Below are 17204 nucleotides of genomic sequence, written 5' to 3' on the forward strand. Positions count from 1 at the left end.
TGAAGAACTTAAAAATCACATTGGAGGAGGGATAATTAAGCTAATTAAGAAAAATATATTCAGACCCAAATCCCGTGGGAGGGAGAGCTAAACCTTCAGGGAGACAGACACGCCTGGGAAACCAGAAGAGACTGCACTCTGCACACATTACTGATTCCAGAGGAAAACACCAAACGCCATCTGGAACCCTGGTGCACTGAAGCTCCCAGAAGCGGCGGCACAGATCTTCCTGGTTGCTGCCGCCGCAGAGAGCTCGTGGGCAGCACCCTGCGAGCAAACGTGAGCCTTGGGACCACAGGTAAGAGCAACTTTTCTGCTGCAAGTGACCTGCCGGGTGAACTCAAGACACAGGCCCACAGGAACAGCTGAAGACCTGTAGAGAGGAAACACTACACGGCCGAAAGCAGAACACTCTGTCCCCATAACAGGCTGAAAGAAAACAGGAAAACAGGTCTACAGCACTCCTGACACACAGGCTTATAGGACAGTCTAACCACTGTCAGAAATAGCAGAACAAAGTAACACTAGAGATAATCTGATGGCGAGAGGCAAGCACAGGAACCCAAGCAACAGAAACCAAGACTACATGGCACCAATTCTCCCATCAAAACAAACATGGAATATCCAAACACACCAGAAAAACAAGATCTAGTTTCAAAATCATATTTGATCATGATGCTGGAGGACTTCAAGAAAGACGTGAAGAACTCCCTTAGACAACAAGTAGAAGCCTACAGAGAGGAATCGCAAAAATCCCTGAAAGAATTCCAGGAAATCATAAATAAACAAGTAGAAGCCCATAGAGAGGAGTCACAAAAATCCCTGAAAGAATTCCAGGAAAACACAATCAAACAGTTGAAGGAATTAAAAATGGAAATAGAAGCAATCAAGAAAGAACACATGGAAACAACCCTGGATATAGAAAACCAAAAGAAGAGACAAGGAGCTGTAGATACAAGCTTCACCAACAGAATACAAGAGATGGAAGAGAGAATCTCAGGAGCAGAAGATCCCATAGAAATCATTGACTTAACTGTGAAAGATAACATAAAGCAGAAAAAGCTACTGGTCCAAAACATACAGGAAATCCAGGACTCAATGAGAAGATCAAACCTAAGAATAATAGGTATAGAAGAGAGTGAAGACTCCCAGCTCAAAGGACCAGTAAATATATTCAACAAAATCATAGAAGAAAACTTCCCTAACCTAAAAAAAGAGATACACATAGGCATACAAGAAGCCTACAGAACTCCAAATAGTTTGGACCAGAAAAGAAACACCTCCCGTCACATAATAGTCAAAACACCAAACGCACAAAATAAAGAAAGAATATTAAAAGCAGTAAGGGAAAAAGGTCAAGTAACATATAAAGGCAGACCTATCAGAATCACACCAGACTTTTCGCCAGAAACTATAAAAGCCAGAAGATTCTGGACTGTTGTCGTACAGACCCTAAGAGAACACAAATGCCAGTCCAAGTTACTGTATCCTGCAAAACCCTCAATTAACATAGATGGTGAAACCAAGATATTCCATGACAAAACCAAATTTACACAATATCTTTCTACAAATCCAGCACTACAAAGGATAATAAATGGTAAAGCCCAACATAAGGAGGCAAGCTATACCCTAGAAGAAGCAAGAAACTAATCGTCTTGGCAACAAAACAAAGAGAATGAAAGCACACAAACATAACCTCACATCCAAATATGAATATAACAGGAAGCAATACTCACTATTCCTTAATATCTCTCAACATCAATGGCCTCAACTCCCCAATAAAAAGACATAGATTAACAAACTGGATACGCAACAAGGACCCTGCATTCTGCTGCCTACAGGAAACACACCTCAGAGACAAAGACAGACACTACCTTAGAGTGAAAGGCTGGAAAACAACTTTCCAAGCAAATAGTCGGAAGAAAGCAAGCTGGAGTAGCCATTCTAATATGAAATAAAATCAATTTTCAACTAAAAGTCATCAAAAAAGATAAGGAAGGACACTTCATATTCATCAAAGGAAAAATCCACCATGATGAACTCTCAATCCTAAATATCTATGCTCCAAATACAAGGGCACCTACATACGTAAAAGAAACCTTACTAAAGCTCAAAATCCACATTGCACCTCACACAATAATAGTAGGAGATTTCAACACCCCACTCTCATCAATGGACAGATCATGGAAACAGAAATTAAACAGAGACGTAGACAGACTAAGAGAAGTCATGAGCCAAATGGACTTAACAGATATTTATAGAACATTCTGTCCTAAAGCAAAAGGATATACCTTCTTCTCAGCTCCTCATGGTACTTTCTCCAAAATTGACCATATAATTGGTCAAAAAACGGGCTCAACAGGTACAGAAAGATAGAAATAATCCCATGCGTGCTATCGGACCACCATGGCCTAAAACTGATCTTCAATAACAATAAGGGAAGAATGCCCACATATACGTGGAAATTGAACAATGCTCTACTCTATGATAACCTAGTCAAGGAAGAAATAAAGAAAGAAATTAAAAACTTTTTAGAATTTAATGAAAATGAAGGTACAACATACCCAAACTTATGGGACACAATGAAAGCTGTGCTAAGAGGAAAACTCATAGCGCTGAGTGCCTGCAGAAAGAAACAGGAAAGAGCATATGTCAGCAGCTTAACAGCACACCTAAAAGCTCAGGAACAAAAAGAAGCAAATACACCCAGGAGGAGTAGAAGGCAGGAAATAATCAAACTCAGTGCTGAAATCAACCAAGTAGAAACAAAAAGAACCATAGAAAGAATCAACAGAACCAAAAGTTGGTTCTTTGAGAAAATCAACAAGATAGATAAACCCTTAGCCAGACTAACTAGAGGACACAGAGAGTGCGTCCAAATTAACAAAATCAGAAATGAAAAGGGAGACATAACTACAGACTCAGAGGAAATTCAAAAAAATCATCAGATCTTACTATATAAGCCTATATTCAACAAAACTTGAAAATCTGCAGGAAATGGACAATTTCCTAGATAGATACCAGGTACCCAAGTTAAATCAGGAACAGATAAACCAGTTAAACAACACCATAACTCCTAAGGAAGCAGTCATTAAAGGTCTCCCAACCAAAAAGAGCCCAGGTCCAGAGGGGTTTAATGCAGAATTACATCAGACCTTCATAGAAGACCTCATACCAATATTATCCAAACTATTCCACAAAATTGAAACAGATGGAGCACTACCGAATTCCTTCTATGAAGCCACAATTACTCTTATACCTAAACCACACAAAGACCCAACAAAGAAAGAGAACTTCAGACCAAATTCCCTTATGAATATCGACGCAAAAATACTCAATAAAATTCTGGCAAACCAAATCCTAGAGCACATCAAAACAATCATCCACCATGATCAAGTAGGCTTCATCTCAGGAATGCAGGGATGGTTTAATATACAGAAAACCATCAACGTGATCCATTATATAAACAAACTGAAAGAACAAAACCACATGATCATTTCATTAGATGCTGAGAAAGCATTTGACAAAATTCAACACCCCTTCATGATAAAAGTCCTGGAAAGAATAGGAATTCAAGGCCCATACCTAAACATAGTAAAAGCCATATACAGCAAACCAGTTGCTAACATTAAACTAAATGGAGAGAAACGTGAAGCAATCCCACTAAAATCAGGGACTAGACAAGGCTGCCCACTCTCTCCCTACTTATTCAATATAGTTCTTGAAGTTCTAGCCAGAGCAATCAGACAACAAAAGGAGGTCAAGGGGATACAGATTGGAAAAGAAGAAGTCAAAATATCACTATTTGCAGATGATATGATAGTATATTTAAGTGATCCCAAAAGTTCCACCAGAGAACTACTAAAGCTGATAAACAACTCCAGCAAAGTAGCTGGGTATAAAATTAACTCAAATAAATCAGTAGCCTTCCTCTACACAAAAGAGAAACAAGCCGAGAAAGAAATTAGGGAAATGACACCCTTCATAATAGACCCAAATAATATAAAGTACCTCGGTGTGACTTTAACCAAGCAAGTAAAAGATCTGTACAATAAGAACTTCAAGACACTGAAGAAAGAAATTGAAGAAGACCTCAGAAGATGGAAAGATCTCCCATGCTCATGGATTGGCAGGATTAATATAGTAAAAATGGCCATTTTACCATTCAATGCAATTCCCATCAAAATACCAATCCAATTCTTCAAAGAGTTAGACAGAACAATTTGCAAATTCATCTGGAATAACAAAAAACCCAGGATAGCTAAAACTATCTCAACAATAAAAGGACTTCAGGGGGAATCACTATCCCTGAACTCAAGCAGTATTACAGAGCAATAGTGATAAAAACTGCATGGTATTGGTACAGAGACAGACAGATAGACCAATGGAATAGAATTGAAGACCCAGAAATGAACCCACACACCTATGGTCACTTGATTTTTGACAAAGGAGCCAAAACCATCCAATGGAATAAAGATAGCATTTTCAGCAAATGGTGCTGGTTCAACTGGAGGGCAACATGTAGAAGAATGCAGATCGATCCATGCTTATCACCCTGTACAAAGCTTAAGTCCAAGTGGATCAAGGACCTCCACATCAAACCAGACACACTCAAACTAATAGAAGATAAATTAGGGAAGCATCTGGAACACATGGGCACTGGAAAAAATTTCGTGAACAAAACACCAATGGTTTACGCTCTAAGATCAAGAATCGACAAATGGGATCTCATAAAACTGCAGAGCTTCTGTAAGGCAAAGGACACTGTGGTTAGGACAAAACGGCAACCAACAGATTGGGAAAAGATCTTTACCAATCCTACAACAGATAGAGGCGTTATATCCAAAATATACAAAGAACTCAAGAAGTTAGACCGAAGGGAGACAAATAACCCTATTAAAAAATGGGGTTCGGAGCTAAACAAAGAATTCACAGCTGAAGAATGCTGAATGGCTGAGAAAGACTTATAGAAATGTTCAACATCTTTAGTCATAAGGGAAATGCAAATCAAAACAACCCTGAGATTTCATCTCACACCAGTGAGAATGGCTAAGATCAAAAACTCAGGGGACAGCAAATGCTGGTGAGGATGCGGAGAAAGAGGAACAGTCCTCCATTGTTGGTGGGATTGTAGACTGGTACAACCATTCTGGAAATCAGTCTGGAGGTTCCTCAGAAAATTGGACATTGAACTGCCTGAGGATCCAGCTATACCTCTCTTGGGCATATACCCAAAAGATGCCCCAACATATAAAAAAGACACGTGCTCCACTATGTTCATCGCAGCCTTATTGATAATAGCCAGAAGCTGGAAAGAACCCAGATGCCCTTCAACAGAGGAATGGATACAGAAAATGTGGTACATCTACACAATGGAATATTACTCAGTTATCAAAAACAATGACTTTATGAAATTCGTAGGCAAATGGTTGGAACTGAAAAATATCATCCTGAGTGAGCTAACCCAATCACAGAAAGACATACATGGTATGCACTCATTGATAAGTGGGTATTAGCCAAAATGCTGGAATTACCCTATATGCCTAGAACAAATGAAACTCTAGACGGATGATCAAAATGTGAATGCTTCACTCCTTCTTTAAAAGGGGAACAAGAATACCCTTGGCAGGGAAGAGAGAGGCAAAGATTAAAACAGAGACTGAAGGAACACCCATTCAGAGCCTGCCCCACATGTGGCCCATACATATACAGCCACCCAATTAGACAAGATGGATGAAGCAAAGAAGTGCAGACCGACAGGAGCCGGATGTAGATCGCTCCTGAGAGACACAGCCAGAATACAGCAAATACAGAGGCGAATGCCAGCAGCAAACCACTGAACTGAGAATAGGACCCCCGTTGAAGGAATCAGAGAAAGAACTGGAAGAGCTTGAAGGGGCTCGAGACCCCATATGTACAACAATGCCAAGCAACCAGAGCTTCCAGGGACTAAGCCACTACCTAAAGACTATACATGGACTGACCCTGGACTCTGACCTCATAGGTAGCAATGAATATCCTAGTAAGAGCACCAGTGGAAGGGGAAGCCCTGGGTCCTGCTAAGACTGAACCCCCAGTGAACTAGACTGTTGGGGGGAGGGCGGCAATGGGGGGAGGGTTGGGAGGGGAACACCCATAAGGAAGGGGAGGGGGGAGGGGGATGTTTGCCCTGAAACTGGGAAAGGGAATAACACTGGAAATGTATATAAGAAATACTCAAGTTGGGGTTGGGGATTTAGCTCAGTGGTAGAGTGCTTCCCTAGGAGGCGCAAGGCCCTGGGTTCAGTCCCCAGCTCCAAAAAAAAAGATCCAAAAAAAAAAAAATAAAAGAAATACTCAAGTTAATAAAAGAAAAGAAAAATATATTCATACAAACCTTTACTCACACCTTCTCTACCTAAACCCCTTGAACTTTTTGTGAATGTGTGCATATACATGCTTGTATATGTGAGATTGTTTATGCATGCATGCATGTGTGTATATGTGTGTTTATTTCTGTTTCCATAGGTATTTGTGCATGTGGATGAATGTTTTTGTACTTGTGTGAGTTTGTACGTATGTTTGTGTGTGGTTTCTGTACAATAGCATATGTGTCTTTGTATGCATGAAAGTGTGTATACACATATGTAATTGTATGTATGTGTGTGTTTGTGTGAACCAGCTTTCCAGGTCCAGCATGTCCTTGTGGGGGTGGAATGATATGTTTTCTGAGCTTGGAAGAGGCCAAAAGGGCAAGGGCCTCCAGGAATGTCAATGACTGCTGTGGACTGAAGGCTTGTTTGCATAATAGTGTACATATTTTTACATTCCTCCTTCAAGTAATGTCATTCCTGTTAATGTTATTGACTCCACGATAATCAGAGACAGGCAGAGTCTTAGGTTAGGGAGTATGGCTAGTGTCTCAGTAAAATGGTAAAAGTTGTTCTGGTATGCACTCATTGACAAGTGGACATTTGCCAAAAAGCTCAAATTAGCCAAGATGGAATCGAAGGACCACAGGAAGCTCAAGAAGAAGGATAACCAAAGGCAGATTCTCCCACTCCTTCTTAAAAGGAAGAAAAAATATCCATAGGAGGGGATATGGAAGGAAAGTTTAGAGCAGCAACTCAAGGAATGGCTATTCAGAACCTGACCCACATGTGGCCCATATATATATACAGCCACCAAAACTAGATAAGATTGGTGAAGCTAGAAAATGCATGCTGAAAGGGACCGGATGTGGATTCCTCCTGAGAGACACATCCTGAGCATGTCCAATACAGAGGTCAATGCTAGTAGCAAACCACCGAACTGAGAATAGAACCCCCTTGGGGGAATTAGAGGAAGGATCTAAAGAGTTGAAGGAGCTTGCAACCCCATAAGAACAACCATGCCAATCAACTTCCAGGGACTAAGCCACTACCGAAAGACAACACATGGACTGACCCAGGGCTCCAGCTGCATATGTAGCAGAGAATAGACTTGTTGGGCACCAGTAGAAGGGGAAGCCCTTGATCCTTAAAGGTTGGATCCCCAGTGTAGGGGAATATGGGGGGTACAATAAGGGGGATGTATGGGGGGAATACCCATATGGGGGAAGGGGAGAGGAGGGAATGGGGGCTTATGGACAGGAAACCGGAAAGGGGAATAACATTTGAAATGTAAGTAAAGAGATATATCTAATAAAAAATTAAAAAAAAAACAAACAAAACTAAAAACTAAAAAAAAAAAAGGTAAAAGCTAAGATCTTTGGGATATCCCTTAAGGCTGTAGAAAAGAACAATGAAAACATGATTTCAAAATATATAATTTCTCAACTATGCAAAATATAAGGATGTAGTATGAATGATATGAGAAGCTTAATGAATCTTAAAGCACAAAAGTAGCTAGCTTATTGTCTGTGTTTAACAAAGAGACAGATCTCTGAATTCATTTGCAATATTAAAAAAAAGTACGTGCTTCCTGTCTCTTAAGAATTAAGAGGTTGGGTCATGGGGATGCAGATTCAAGGATAATAAAAGGGAACCTGGAATAAGTGACTCGATTGATAGGTAAAATAAGACTGGGCTTATACTCTGCAGGGGATGAGCTATTCAGACATGTCTCAAGCAGAACACACACACACACACACACACACACACACACAGAGAGAGAGAGAGAGAGAGAGAGAGAGAGAGAGAGAGAGAGAGAGAGCGCTATCTTCAGTGGAAGAAGAACAAAGAGAAAGCAATCTGGAACACTGTCTTGAGCAGAACATAGGGTGCCAGCTTGGATCCATGATTTGACTTCTTGTTGTTTGTTTTTGTCACTCACAAAAGTATATCTGTCGGTATGCATGTGAGAGTGTGTACGTCTTCATGAGTGTATAATTGTGTTAGTCGGTGTGCAGATTGTTTGACTTTAAATGTCTTCATTATATATTTATGAATGTGAGCATGTGCATTTTTTAAAATTGTAAGTGTACTTATGTTTAAAGTTCATATGTGTGTGAACATGTGTATATATATATATATATATGTATATATATATATATATATATATGCGTGCAAGTTTTCAAATGCACCAATGTGTTTCTGTTTGTATGTGTGTATATGTGCTTATGTGTATGAGAGTGTATGCATTGTGTATGAATGTGCATGTTTATGTGTGTTTGTGTGAGTGCAGTTCTATATGTGTTTCTATGTGCCTGCAAACATATGGGTGGATGTAGTCTGTGTGAATATGTATAGTTTTGTGTATTCATAGTATATATGTGTGTATCTGTGAGGGTATATATCTGTGAGGCATATATGTGTGCCTGAGTGTGTGCCTATCAGTAGGTGAGTATGTGTGTACATGTGTGTTTCTATGAGTACATGGTATATGCCTGTGAACTTTTGTGAATTTCTGCATATATGTGTATCTGTGTGCATACGTGCATATGAATACATGTGATTTGCTGTCTCTTTTTCATGTATGATTGTGTGTGTATGTGTGTACATTGTCATGTGCATTGTCTATATCCAGGTATGGGTATGGTTGATTTGTGCACAAGCGTGTTTTTATGTGAACATTACTATTTTCCCATTTTCTATTTAAAAATAGAAAATTTCTAAGTCAAGCACTGCTATTAAAATATAGGTAATATTTTAAGAGTTTAAGGTTTTGTAGTATGTGAGAAAGATGAATAGTTAGCCCTTTAATAATCTCACAACCAGAAGTAAAATTTATGTCAGTTTTAACTGTGAAGCCTAATCAGGCAGGTGATTAAATTAGCATTTAGTCTGCAAACAGAAAACTTGGGAAAGTCATTCCTCTAAGGTGCTTAAGATGCCCCTTTTAAAATATATTCAAAGTATAATTTCTCATCAAATAACTGACCAGCCAGATTCTTTAATTCTTTAATCTTTAGATAAAGGTTGTTTCAATGGCTAGGTCTGTGTAAATGACTGTTAGCAATTCAGAAGTCACTGTATGCCATGGTAGATAACAGCACACAACTCATTTAATGGTGGCGTTCCCACAGTGTGAGTGTATCACATGATTCTCAGGAGTGCCATAGACTCATGATATGTGGTTCTAGGAATTTCAGTCAGGCCTTGCTAATATGTAATCAATGCCCACATAGCCGATGAAAATAAAGTAGGGTGACTAGCCTGGAGAAGTCTTTCCATTAACAGTATTAAATTCTCACATTTTAGTAGTCCTAGTTCTGTTCTTTCAAATGTTTGTATTTTGATTAGTCTCTTAGTATGCCATAGGGGTTTTCATTATCACAATGTGTTTTTGTAGCATATTCCAAGTTAGGTTTTTTTGTTTGTTTCTTTTGACATCATATCTTAGATTTTAAAGATGGAGTCTGTTCTTGAGAGGTTTTATTGGTAACCTGTGCTTAAGTCGAACACTTATAAGGTAAGTGTCCATATGGAGGTATGTCCAGCAAGAGAGAAAGACGAGGGTTAACTTTCACTCACAGTAAGAAACTTTGAATTAAACACATGGGGAAGCAGATAGGAAATGAAGTCATAGTTTCAATTACTAATAGGCTTGTGATTGACAGTCTTTTGTGAGGAAATAACAAATACAACTTGAAAAATAATAAATCACATTGAGTTTATGTTAAGTGATTTTCAATATTCTCAATTATAATATCTATTATCTTAATAATATATAATAAATCTTTTGACATTACATGGAACACATTAATAAGTTTATATTAGAATCCAAAATTAAATCTGTTCTGACAATTTAGAGTCTAATTTTTAAACATTAATAATTTTAATCCATTATTGTATCTATTCATAATATAAATAGCTTTATGTAATTTTTGACAAATTGGCTTAAATGTTTATTCATGAAAATCAAATTTTATTTATATTTGAAACATGTAACCAATGGTAACTAAATGGGCCAGTTGTGGTAAAGATAGACTGACAAAAACAATATAGAATAGGAAAATGTTCTTTGATGAGAGATTTTATGAATGAAATTACTATTTCTGTGTACGAGGGTTAAATATCAAATCAAACACATACCATAGAATGCTGCTCTGAAGTAAAAAACTAAGACAGCATGAATACAGATTGATTTTCACATGGCTGTTTAGTAAATTAACTCTTACTGTGTGTTAATAAATGAAAAATGGCTTAAATCTGGATACAAAAGAAAAAACAATCTTAAAAATAGTGAACATTAAAATGGCTAAAGTCACTCCTTTTCTTAATTAGTCAAGAACCTCAGAAGTCAACCAGGGCCTGGAGTGTAGATTTCTTTCAGTCTATATTTACTGTACTTCAGCACAGAGTTTCAGAATCGTTTTTCAAATCAATATGATGCTTGTACAGTAGAATATTAGCTTTTATAAACTTCTCTCAGTAGAGTCTCTATTGATATTAATTGTATCACCATTACAAGGGCCATCCTGAAGTTGAGGGAGCACAGATTAAAGTCACATGGTAGAGGCACCCCTGAGTTGTGAATTGTCCACAAAACTCTACCAACAATAACCTCAGGAGTGGAGTGTGCCTGGAGTTTTATTGTTCACCCACTTGTCTGAGATTTTCTCATTTAACTGCTGTGTAAAGACTGAGAGGTTTTAGCAAGTCAACCGTGATTTCCTTTTATTTTTGCTTAAACAAATCAGTGATTTGGAATCCAAATAGCTCTTTAAAAATAGAACTTCCATTGACCCAACTGCAAAGGGCATTAGAAAGAAATTGTTCAGAATGCCTTGGATGGTAATTAACTTTTTATGCCTTGCTAAACATTGGCTCAAAGTGAACCATTTGGGAAGTGGAACAAACACTCTGGGCAAATTTTATGTCTTAAAATGTATGTCTTAAAATCAGTTTGGTTGTTCTAACAGTACAGTGCTCCCAGTCCTAAAATGTACACGGATGTCAAACTTTTGTACTTTTGCGTATTGAGAGACTGTGGGGTGTTGTTGTTGTTGTTTGTTTTTTCCTGACTAAAATAGATATGATGATGTTACACATTATATAGATTTTAGCGTGGGCAGCCATGTTGCCATCATTTATTCTATGTGTCATATTCTTTAACTTGTTATCTCAGATTTTATATATTAAGTAATGTAACTTGGCTAATGTCTTAAGTATGAAAACTTAGAAAAGATCGGACTATTTATTGATTAATAGAAGGGCACACTGACAGACAAAATCTATTTTCCTGAATCATCAAAAAGTATTAAGCTTATAGGAAATACTCATCAAACCAGTAATGATTTTAAGAATTTTGAACATGCAATTTTACATAAGATGTTACATACTATGAGATGTTGTGGTACTATATATACAACATAGAATAAAAATAAGACCACTATCTTCCAACGCCACCAAGCAAGCCTGGATTATTCCATCCATACTGGTATTACTTCAAGGTTTAATTCCTATAAAAATATCTATTTCCAAAACTATTTTGGATATCAAAAGAGGAATATGACAAAAGTATGAGGAAACATGTTTAACAGTATTTATGAATCATTAACTTCATGTGATGTTAGGAACCAAACAGATACAATGAAACACAGGTGGGCTAAACTGAGCAAAAGCATTGCTGTTAAGGAGCACAGTTGTGTATGTTAGAAGCCTTGCACTTTGTTCCCAGAACCGGAAAATAGTAAAACCTCAGGTCTCTCTAGAATTTAGCACAGTATTGTGGCACCAGGGTCCTTGCTCCCTCTCATGAAGTTTTCCAAGTGCCGCTTTCATTCACATGTTTTCTTTCTTTCTTTTTTTCCATCTTTATTAACTTGAGTATTTCTTATTTACATTTCTATTGTTATTCCCCTTTTCCGTTTCCTGGCCAACATCCCCCTAACCCCTCTCCTTCTCCATGGGTGTTCCCCTCCCCATCCTCCCCCCCATTACCACCCTCCCCCCAACAATCACGTTCACTAGTGGTTCAGTCTTGGCAGAACCAAGGGCTTCCCCTTCCATTGGTGCTACATAAACCTTGTCCTCACAAGTTCTCACAGATAGCCACAAGTCTATGCTGTTTAACACATTAGTTTTTATTTTATGCTAAAATTTTCACAATCCCTTATACAGTCACCTCCTAAGATTTTTTGGCAGTGTCTTCTCAGACCAGATATCTGTGACTTAAATGAATGATGAAAATACTGCAGAATTCAGGAACCATCTAAACTTGTCCATATGTAAGGAATGTAGATACAAGCCTTTTCTTGGGATATACTAAGATATCCAAGATGGCAGCTTGAGGCCAGGATGAACTGCATCTTTCTTGAATGGATGCTCATTTGCTAAAAGGTGTCAAAAAGAAGCCATTAAAAAAAAAAAAGACTTTGGGTTTGTTAAAACCACTTTGAAAAAAATCTGCTTCTGAAAAACAACAAAAAAGCAGATGAATGTATTTTCTCTCTCTCTCTCTCTCTCTCTCTCTCTCTCTCTCTCTGTGTGTGTGTGTGTGTGTGTGTGTGTGTACTTGCATGTCTGTGTCCTGTGTGTCTGTGTGTATGTATTCTGAGCATGTGAAAGGCAGAAAACAATTATAAGACAATCAGGTTTGGTTACAAATGCCTTTCTTTATCCATGGAGGTCTTTGCCAAACATTTTTGCTTTTTCTTGTTCGTTTGTTTGCTTATTTTAAGTTGAAGTTTATAAGTAGAAAAATGTTTGAGTGTTCAGATATATTGTCTCTCTCCTTTTTCCATGATCACAAGACAAGAGAGATATTAAAGACATAGTCCTGCACTGACATTATCCTAACAAAGGGACAGTAGGTGTGTCATATAAGGCATTATAAGGTATCTTTATGTGGCATTCTCTTTTTATGGCTTGTCAAATATCATGGTTGGGTAATAGGATGTGCTCCTTGTATAAGGAGAAGATGAATAGTAATGAGGCTTCTTTCAAATTTAGGCTTTCCATTTTGACCTAAGAATAGAACTAGGCATATGATCCATTTTATTCTTTGAGCTAAAAGTTGTGGCAATATGAAAATCTTAGGTATTGCTCAATTATAATTTTTAAGCTGCTGTCAAGGGAACATATTCCAAAGTCTTACCAAAGCATCATTTCAGGAAGAGAATATTTTCCATTTGTTATGCCTGTATATTAAAAGTTGAGGTTTCATATTTGTTTTCAAACCATTCTAAAAATGGACTCGTAGTAGTTTCTGTTTTAACTTAGCAATTGTAGTCCCCAAATCTTTCCTGAAAATGGCAGTGAGAACCCCAATGGAGTTACTTACTAGGATGCTCTGGTGGAGGGGTGGGGACCAAGGTTGGTTCTGGATAAGGACTCTCACTACAGATCCCATTTGTTAGACTTATATCATCCAGGGCTATTGTACTGCAACCTCGGTTTCTAAAAGCATTGAACACAACCTGAAATTCAGAGAGGGATATAATATTATTCCACTCTAATAATTTCTGATTTTGTTTTTTCTTACGGTTCAATAACGTTGGGGATTCAGTATTACATGCATATGTGATGTATAATATAATAATCCACCTTGAAATATTGATAAATTATCCATTATATATTCTTTTGAGTCTCTCCACTTTCTAATCACATATAAATGTTGGCAAAATATCCACAGATGTCTTCACTCTGAGTTAGATTACAGCTTTATGATTCGTCTCTTTCTCCTGATTTTTATCATATTTTAGTTAACTTAGTAAAGGCTATACATAATTTTGAAGCAGAGATGAGCCTCCTCCTGATGATGTTAAAATCCTGATATGTTTTCCTTAATAATATATACAGTCCTAAAGAGTAGATACTGCGATTAGATTATTTAATTAGGAAAAAAATGGACACGCGTAAATGGGTAACATAGCAGGAGCATTCAGGATCATCTTATACTGGCAATAGTTCACTTAGAGTGCTAAGCTGGCCTCTCCTGAGCATCTAACCACAAGACGCACAAACAGACTTAGTCATAGGTGCTGGGGTCAGACGCACAACAGCAGGTTCTCAGAAATGTAGCTGTTTTCAACAACATTGCCTTGGACCTATCTTGAGTAGAAGAAGGAAATGATCGTAATCTTTGTTGCATGGTATTTGTTGTACTAGGCACAAGATACATATAGCTTATTTGATTTCTTAGGATTATGTATTCCTCAATTCATTCATTTCTTCATTAATTTTATAGATCTCCTAACAGACACTATTCTAAATAAGCGTGAGTCTTTATCCCATGAGAGAAAAAAAAATCAAGATTTAAGGACATAACAGTAAGTTGTCTACAATTTCTCAATATAATGGCATAACCAAAAAGTGAGTTAATATTCTCCTATAGAAAATGATACCTTGCAGAACCCACTGCATTTTTAAAATTCCAAGTATTGCTGAACCTCATGCTGACCTCAATACGTCATATACTATCTTACCTACAAAAGAGTATGATTTATAAATCAGGCACAGTACGAATCAACAATAGTAACATAATGTATAAGAACTGTTCTTTTGTGAAACAATTTCCTCCATCTTGCAAGGAAACTCCTTATAACTCAGGATATTCTAATAGAAGGCAAAACATTCCATCCTGAAGGGGAGTTCCTTTTAACTCTGGAATCAGATTATCCAATAGATTCAAGACTTCCTGCGAATTGATGAGGATCATGAGTTCTGTCCTCTTCAAGGTTTTTTAAGTAGGACAAAGTGTTGAGAAGCATTCTCAAGACAAGTGGAGCTACCTGTATAGGTTCAGTTTAGTGAACAGCTAGTTTCAAGTTTCCAGTCTTTGTGGATGATCATCTATACTTTGGTGATACAGCTGTCTTTGAGGCACTTCTGCTCCCCTAGGTAACCCTCACACATAAATAATCCCAGGAATCTCATTGGTTCATCAAGTTAGACTTTGTTGGTGTCTTTACTTTGGTTTGTCATTGCTTCCCCATCTGGAGTGATTAGATGTTAGTCTATATATCCCCAGGATTACTGTTATACAATATAATAATAACAATATATCATAAAAAACTTTGATGAGAATGATTTTCTGACACATGATTTCTCTGTGTATCTCTTGCTGTCCTCTGTGGACCAGGTTGGCCTCAAACTCACAGAGATCCACCTGCCTTTGTCTCCTGAATGTTGACATTAAAGATGTGTGCAGCCTCACTACCTGGCAGGGATTACTTTTAAAGTTTTACATTCAATGCTTTAGGATCGCAGTTAAAACTAAGCCAAGGGAACTAATTCATGAATAAACAATCATTAATGTGCATGTGAGACATGCCAATGTCTTTCTACTTGGTGAGCTATGTTCAAAAATAATGAATCATTCAGAATTTAGAAAAGAACCTCAACGTCCAGGATAGCCTGCCGAGGTATTGATTTCCTCATTTCATTTATCTTTTTTTGGTTTGATAGTCTGTCTTCCTTATTTGAATTATCAGAGAAGAAACAAAATCAAAGAAGAAAATTCACAAAGAAGAAGATGAAGGAAAGTATGATGAAAGATACAGACTAAGGTCACTGATTGTGGCTGTCATCATCTAAGTCAGTGGTTTTCAACCCGTGGATCACAACCCCTTTGGGAGTCACATGACCTTTGCACAGGGATCACATATCTGATATCCTGCATATTAGTTACATAAAGAATCATAGCAATACCAAAATGACAGCTATGAAGTAGTAATAGAATAAGTTTATGGTTGGGGTCACCACAACATGAAGAACAGAATAGCAGCATTAAGAAGGTTGAGAACCACTGCTCTCTGTCATAAGGGAGAATCTATGTCTCCGGTGATAACGCTGTCTGTTCAAACATACATCCTCTGAAAGTGATACTAACTTGTTTCAAATTACTCAATTAAAAGGCTGTTAATTTAGTTAAACTAATAGGCTACAATATCCTATATTCTAATTGCACCAACCCTCAAGAAACGAAGACATTAAATTCTTATCTGGAAAAATTAATTTAACTTAATGCAGAATAAACGATCAGAGACTTCCCAATGATACGGCTCATAGAATTTCCTTCTAAAGGAACTCCACAGAGATTAAGTCATTGTAGGGTCAGTTTGGTGGATATTTATGGGCATGGATGTCCTACTAGGAAGAGATAATTATCCAGAGTGAGTAGAGTTGGACTGCAGAGTTTGTGAACTGTTCAAAGTCCCCGTAAGGCAGCATAGAGCTTGGTGGAAGGAGATGAGGTGCCTCCTTTCCTATGGATTTCATGAAACAGTATGAGTGGAATGTTAACATTGCAAGTTATTTCTTAAAAGTAAAGAGTGAATAGAAATGAAATGTCCTAAAAGAATAAATAAGATAGGTTAGAAAAGGAGAGAAAGTTACTAGCATTTCTCCACAAAATACTTGATCATATCATCATAAAATATATTCATACTATCACACAAACACAAAAACACAAACAGAAATGACAAAGTGTGTTTGCCAACCTTAAATTCTACTGTTTCGTTTAATGTGACTTGACCATAGTTCCAATTCCTCCCATAGTTTCCTTGCCTTTGAAAAACTATTTTGTCTGTGGTTTCAGTGCTGCTGACATGAATGTTTAAGTTGTAGACATTTTCACAGCACATGTAATACCTGGTTTGGGAATAAGCAAAGATAGTTAGTTTCCTGACATATTGAATACATTTATCTAGTTCTTTTCACATCTTTCCTTGTATTTAAAGTATTCTTGTTTTCTTTTGTTGTTTCTTGGGGAGAGGGTCTGTGTTCTATTAACACTTTGGTCTTCTATCAATTAAAAAATTTAACTAACCCTTTAGCCAAAATCTTAGTTAAATCTTA

General features: G+C 37.4%; 1 protein-coding gene across 2 annotated transcripts in view; it reads right to left on the minus strand.

Annotated features, from left to right (window-relative positions):
* Window positions 1–17204, minus strand: part of Tmprss15 (transmembrane serine protease 15) — a 122681-nt gene that overhangs the window by 53685 nt on the left and 51792 nt on the right. For both annotated transcript variants that reach the window (NM_001105895.1, XM_087575941.1), the window contains 2 exon segments: window positions 13687–13822; window positions 16847–16997. In NM_001105895.1, coding sequence (NP_001099365.1) covers window positions 13687–13822; window positions 16847–16997 — 287 coding nt within the window.

This window comes from Rattus norvegicus, chromosome 11, assembly GCF_021556685.1.
Source record: "Rattus norvegicus strain SHRSP/BbbUtx chromosome 11, alternate assembly SHRSP_T2T, whole genome shotgun sequence".
Classification (NCBI taxonomy): domain Eukaryota; kingdom Metazoa; phylum Chordata; class Mammalia; order Rodentia; family Muridae; genus Rattus; species Rattus norvegicus.